The sequence below is a fragment of the Lactuca sativa genome, chromosome 5 (genome assembly GCF_002870075.4).
Source record: "Lactuca sativa cultivar Salinas chromosome 5, Lsat_Salinas_v11, whole genome shotgun sequence".
Lineage (NCBI taxonomy): Eukaryota > Viridiplantae > Streptophyta > Magnoliopsida > Asterales > Asteraceae > Lactuca > Lactuca sativa.
In genome coordinates this window covers 345934087-345941355 of record NC_056627.2, presented here as the reverse complement: position 1 = coordinate 345941355, position 7269 = coordinate 345934087, and the positions used below count along the sequence as shown (strand labels likewise).

The 7269-nt window shown below is 33.9% G+C and overlaps 1 protein-coding gene across 1 annotated transcript; it reads left to right on the top strand.

Annotated features, from left to right (window-relative positions):
* Window positions 1-4637: 4637 nt before the first annotated feature.
* LOC111912994 (mitogen-activated protein kinase kinase kinase 18) lies at window positions 4638-6453 on the top strand. Its single transcript, XM_023908715.3, has one exon. The coding sequence runs from the start codon at window positions 4995-4997 to the stop codon at window positions 6444-6446; it is 1452 nt and encodes a 483-aa protein (XP_023764483.1). The 5' UTR covers window positions 4638-4994; the 3' UTR covers window positions 6447-6453.
* Window positions 6454-7269: the final 816 nt, after the last annotated feature.

Genomic DNA, 7269 nt, shown 5'->3' with positions numbered 1-7269 from the left:
AAATATTAAAACTCTTGATTTAATAATTATCTTGAATTAGACTATTAATTTAATTATTAAATCATAAGGGATTATCTAAATCATGAGGATAATTACCATTTATACATTTAAGATATCCTAATCCTTTAATTATCTCTCTAGATTTCGAAATTATGGTTAGGATAATGCAAAATCTATAATTACCATATATAACAACTAGAGGATAATTACAAGATATGGGATAATCCAAATCCCTAAAATTTAGGATCTTATCTTGGGGAGGAGGCTAATTTTGAAAATCATGGGGTTTTTCAAACCCTAGATTTCGAAATCTTGAGGCTTAAGTAAAAGATTTGAAACCCTTTCAATTTTTCGCAAATTAGGGTATAGAAACCCTAATCTCGAAATTTCTAGCCTCCTAGGGTTTATTGGCTATAAACCCTAATATGTCAAGTTCATACAATTGTATAATACTAATTGAAAACAAGTTAACCAAAGGCTCTGATACCACTGATGGGATTTGTACAAACAATCGCATGCAACCCTAGAATTGGATCTATGTTTTCACTATTAGATACACAACATTATGAACACATAAAGAAACCCTAATTCTAGCATATAAGTAATCATATTAACATAAGAATAGGTTTATAATATTACCTTGATTGTTATTTAGCAATAACAATCCCAAATCTCCTTGTATTGACTTTGGAAGGCTTAGAGTCACAAGTGTCACTCCTCTAATGGTTCACAAACACCAAGAGCAAATGGAGAAGCAAAAGAGAGAGGGAAGAGGTATAAAATTCGTTTCTAGGAACCCTAGACAAGGCATGGACGAATTCTTATGGCCTTAGGGTTATTTATATAGGTGTAAAGATTAGGTTTCAGTCCTTATCCTTATCTAGTTGCTTACCCACCAAGCAACCATAAGATAAGCCTTGAAAACCCTTATCTTTTATCCTTTGGAAGATTTCAAGGATCCTTATCTCCTTGAATTCGTTCAACCCAAATTTATTATAACCATTACCATATTTTGTAACTATCACATAATTACAATTCAGCCCCTCTAGTTTAATTAATTACATTTGATCACAAAATTAATTCTTAATTAATTATTGACCAATATTAATTAAACAAATATGATTTCTCCTTTAATATATTATTCTTATAACATATTAATAAATCATAATAACCTCTCTCTTTATTTATTTCTCCAATCAAGTTGCTTTGGTGAAGGCAACCCAAAAGGATCATGCACCATCGGGTCAAGTACATACCAAAATAGTTATGGACTTAGACACTAATCCAACACAGGGTTCAAATAAGTCCACAATGTGACTAATACCGCTGACCTTCCACAGTGACGTATCATCATCGTATTTTTTTGGAAAAGAACTTGAGTGGGGAGGGAAGAACGTAATAAGGGAATGAGAAGTAGAAGGATACAAACGTCGGGGTCCAATTATATAGTCTTAGGCACAACGAGATGAAAATACAAAAATATCCCTGCACTAACAATATAAAAGCGACGGGATTAGGGTCAATGACCAATCGTGCAATAAACTGAAACTATAACGACCAGTGGCGTGACTTTTTCCTAGGAAGTCCTGAAAGTGAGATATTTTGTACACCACAGGGACCAATTATGAAATTTGTCTAAATTGTTTTAAAAATTAAAATCTATCTCTAGCCCAAAGGTAACAGGTGGTGCCCTCCTTATTTGAGGTTGATGGTTAAGTCTCGTCGTGGATATAGGTGAAATTTAGGTATTAGTTTAGAAGTAGATTATATATTTATATTTCCAGGTTAAAAAAAATAAAATAACCATATTTTCTTAAATGTTTGTTTATATATATTTGACAATTGTCATCCGAGCAGTCTTTGGTATTATAATAACATATTTCGAGTTTAGTATTAAAAAAATATACTATATCGAGCTTACGATAAAAAAAATAATACGGGATTTCATTAAGCTAACACTTACAAATGGCTTTTTATTTTTATTTTTTTTCATTTTTTAAAATAAATAAGATCTCATAAATGCTCAATTCCGACCTTCATTTCAAATATTCTATAGTTTTTTTTTTCACATTTTTTTTCTATTTATGTCTGAAAGTTTATTTCGGAGTTTTTAATATCATTGTTATTCAATCACATGTTTGATTTTAAGCCTTTGTGATGGACATTCTTTTATTTACTATGTTTGTTTAAACTTTGCTAAGATTTTAATAAAAAAACATTTTTCACAAAATTCAGGAATTTTTCATCGGATTTCAAACTAGTTCTTGAAATTTTGGCGTTTTTTTTCCAACTCCGAAAATTCGGTTTGAAATTCGGAAAGTCGGTCCAGAATGTATTTTAATGTTAGGAAAAGTGTTTTTTATCAGCCTGTAATGCCTCATTCATGACTTCTTATTATATTGCCAAAACAATTGAGATTATGTTAAGTTTACATGAGATTGTAGTTAGTTTAGTTAGTTTCTCAAAATAATATATATTGACAATTATATATAGGATACACCTTTAAATTTTACTATTCATAAAAATGACCTTTTAATTAAAAATGGATAATTTCTGTAACGTGGTTTTCGTAGGTGCTTAGGTGGGAAAACGCTTGTTCGCGACACACTAAATGGGCAAGTGTGATGCATGTCATGTCATAAGTAGTGACGCGAAGCCATCACAACCTAAAATCCTAGGTCTCAGGCCTTGGGGCCCTATTTAAGGAGCATGATGTTTAGGGCTTTGCTTTATTCTTTATCCCTACGTACCTTCCCTTTTTAGTGTTAGAGCTTTGGTTGATCTTTGGGTGAGAAGCAAGGATTTGGTGTTGTCAAGAAGTTAGATTCGGAAGCTTTTCAACCTTCTAAGCTTATTATGGACCATTGTAAGTATTCAAGTTCCCAACTTGACTGCTTCTTACTTGGTAAATCTATGAGGTTTAGCTTGTTTTGGTGCATATCTTGATGTTTAAGTGGAGTTTGGAAAATTCTAAGTCCAAAGGTTACATATTATGGTCTTAAGGATCCATTGTGGTGAAATAAAGTGAACCTTGTTCTTCCATTTGGACCATGCATGAACTTGGTAGCATTTTGCTCCCTTTTGAGCTAACTGTTATTGATGTTTGGGATACACAAATAGATAAAGCTGGAAAATTTATTCATTAAGACCTTATTTCATTGAGATATGAAAAGATAGAGATTTAATCTTATGGGATTAAGTGCAATGCAAGATTTGAATCAAGTTCGTGATTACTTTATCGTGACGTGACCGCGATGTGACCAATAGTTAGGTCGCAGCGCGTTGACCGTTGATCATTAACTTTTTTACCATATCGACTTTTGGTCAACCTTTGAGGAGTTTGTGTATTGAGCTAAGGATTTGATCTCATATTGATATTAGGTGATATGTGCTAGCTATTTCGTTTTCAGAGACGGTTGTTGAGTTTTTGTTGCTAGACTCATGTGAGTTTTCTCACTATATTGTGTGTGACATGATACGTATAGTGTGGTAGCTTGGATAGGTATTGTTAGGGTACAACAATGTGCTTTGGTTGGTTAATCTATTTGCTTGGTATGTTTTGATCCGAGGGGAGCTGGTTGTAAGCCTTCAGGCCCACTCGGATGATAGATGGAATTTTAACAAGTCTTTGGGATAAAGACTTTGTGCATATACACACACTGAGGTGTTGATTATAAGTTGGTTGCATGCCTAACATGTCTTTGGGATGAGGGCTATGAGCTTATAGTCCCACTTAGGTGTTGACTAAAAGTCTTGTATGTATGCATTATGTATGTAATGCGAGATATGGTATATTGGTGAACACATTAAACTTTGTGCTTACAGTTGATTTTATGCTCATGTTGTTCCTCTGTTCGAAGAAAGGTCTCAGTTTAACTGTAATGCACACGCATCGCTTCTTATTTTTTTATAGACTTCCGCTGATTTTATGTTATTACCATGTTTTGGAAAACTATGTTTTTTTACAATGTTGAACAAATGAGTTTTTATATTACAGTACTCGAGGAACAAAGTTTGGTGTTATACTATATTCTGAAAATGAAAAAATAATTGGTTTGAAATTTCGAATGTTACAATTTCGAACCCAGATACCAACAATTATATCCATTTAATAGTCCCTATTTTTAAATAGATCTTGAAATGTGATATCCACCACATCCTAGAATAACGTCTCAACTACTATCAATGATTTTGAAGAAACAAATCGGTTGAGCTTACATTGAACTATGTTAATTTTACATTTAAAATGTCTACATTTTGTAGTTAAAATTTACACACACACACACACAAAAAAAAAAAAAAAAAAAACTATTATGCGAAATGAAAACCCTACTCCGAGAAGGTGGTAAAATTTAAATCTACAGTGTAACAACTTATGTGAACGGTTCCTAGTGACGCCTTTAGAAGTCTATTATGTTATATTATTAATTTATGAGAGTGTGACATCTAATATCTACAATTTAGTAATAATTCATTTTTGAACTCGTAATAGCATCTCTTTACCAAAGGCTTAAAAACATGAACAGACACATAAAAATAACATCTTTCACCCCGCCCAAATGCGCAATGTATAGAAAAACCTTCTAGTTAAAAATTAAAGATAAAAAATCATTAATCAAAATAATGTCTACATTTTTTATTTTACTTTTGAAATTAGTTGGCTCATCATCCTGTTTTTATGTAGTTTTAACTTTTAACATTATAATTACGAAAGTATATGTGATCATAATTTTGGCACATGTAAAGTCTTGTAACTTTACCGGAACATATGGATGTTGTAACCTAACGTGAGTAACGACAACACACTGTGGCACTGTGCCAAGTGATTGCAGTTATTGCCCTGCCCTTTTAACGATCAACCATCGAGATAAGGATAAAACACCGTATCATTCTCCCCTCTTCTCACGCCAACTTCCTTCACTCCTTCTCTCTATAAATACCCTCCCTCCAAAAACCCCATCTCCATTAATACCAATCTTTTATCTTTTCTCAAAATGACCACCACACCGAATTGGGTTCGAGGCCTTTGCATCGGTCGAGGCTCTTTCGGAACTGTCAGTTTCGCCGTCGATAAATCCGATGGTGGGGTCTTCGCGGTTAAGTCCGTGAAACAAAACTCCGAACGATTCTCTCAAGCTTTGGAGAATGAGATTCGGATTCTGAGATCGTTGACCTCGCCTTATGTTGTTGGGTATCGCGGCGATGATGTCACCTCGGAGAAGGAGAATTCTCCGGTGGTGTACCGGAACTTACACATGGAGTATATGCCAGGTGGGACCGTTGCTGATTTGGCAAAACACGGTGAGGATGTCACTGTTCGGAGTTATACGCGGTGTATTGTGTCTGCGTTGAAGTACATTCATGAGAGAAATATTGTTCATTGCGATGTGAAAGGGAAGAATGTGTTGGTCGGGGTGATTCCAGGGGAGGCGAAGCTGGCGGATTTTGGGTCGGCGGTGGAATTTGGTGGTGCTCCGGTTTCTGGAACACGTGGTAGTCCGTTGTGGATGGCGCCGGAGGTCGTCCGTGGGGAGTGTCAAGGACCGGAGTCTGATGTTTGGTCATTGGGGTGTACAGTGATCGAAATGGTCACCGGAAAGCCAGCGTGGGAAGACAGAGGAGTTGACACTCTGTTTCAAATTGGGTACTCCGACGAGTTACCACATTTGCCAGGTCACTTTTCCGACGAGCTACATGATTTTTTAAACAAGTGTCTCAGAAGAGACCCGTCTGAAAGATGGACCTGCGATCAGTTGCTCCGACACCCATTTTTGCTATCCTGCTCTTCTTCTTCTTCTTCTTCATCTGAATTCATGGACAGAAAATGGTCACCGAGATGCGTGTTCGATTGGTCGGACACAAATTTCTCCGACGGAGAAACTTCGGAGATTGAAAATACAACTACGAATTTGAATTCTTCAAACGGGGTACGAAGGATAGCTACATTGGCTTCCAATTCATCGGCAAACTGGGAATCCGACGGCTGGGAGGTGGTGAGGAATGCGAATGCGGCAGTCACCACCACGGAGTTTTCGGAAGAAGATGAAAATTTGACGACTACAGCAGCGGAGACGGCTGAAACTTGGCCGGAATATTCCTTTTCGGCTGCGAATAACGAGGGCGAAAGAATACGGGAATATAGAGATTCTTCTAACGGGAGTTTTCAGTTTCACAATGATCATCAGTGTACCAGAAACTATGCACAAGGTACAAGTGGTGGTTGCAGCAGTAGAGACACGGATAATAATTACAGTTGTTGTATGTATGTTTCATTAAAGAAATTATTATTGTTTAATTCGAATGCTGTCCGACACATTTATTATAAACAACTGTTTCTGTTTAATTTTAAACTACTTTGTGATCTTTTTTCAGTCTGTTGTTTTCTTATTAATTACCCAACAACAAATATTCTGTTAAATAAAGATTATCGAAATGTTAGTTGTTAAGGTGAAACTAATATCTTGCTTAATTTGTTTTTATGTGTATTTAGATTCTATTACTTGGTGTGTGATTCTCTTTTGTATTATGTAAACTTAAGAACTATTTTAAACGTTATAATAATTTTGATAACTTATGAATAAGGTATCAAAGAAAACCATCATAAAAACAAACAAATTGTCGTGTTTGGTTTACTTGAAAAGAATGAAATAGGTCATTTTATAAAGAAAAAATATAAATATTATTATATAAAAAAGTTCGTTAAATAAAAATAAATTATATATAAACATATTTTACTTTGTTCAAAATATATATTTAAGAATTTTCAAATGGTAAAAAAAAAACTTATCTATTATCTATAAAGTTACTAAACATAAAGGAACTAAATACCATACAATTATATTAAAAATATCATTCATTCCAAAAAAAGATGAAAAAAAAAACTTTACAATAGAATAAAAAAAATCACGTTCTTATAGTTCCTTCGTAGTGATTAAACATAATTTTTTTTTTCCCAATTTCGGGGTAATATTCCATTTATTTCTTCTTTGATTACTCTATACCAAATTGCTACCTAATATGAGAATGAAATTTACAAAATGTTTTTTCTTTAAAAAAAAAACTAACTGTTCAAAAAAAAAAAGTTAAATTTAAAATGAAGCCGATTATGTTAAATCTTGATATTTATATACAACGTAATTTTCAAAAAAAAAATGAATACGAAATTTCATATAAAAAGTTTAAGACTTATTGATAAATGTACATATATCATGTGTACTGAGATGGTAACATGTGTGGTATGTAAGAAGGAAGTAGTTACTCGCACGTAAG

Bases quoted from the DNA above. Each gene is read 5' to 3' on its own strand.
- LOC111912994 (XM_023908715.3), top strand. From the start codon at position 4,995: ATGACCACCACACCGAATTGGGTTCGAGGCCTTTGCATCGGTCGAGGC.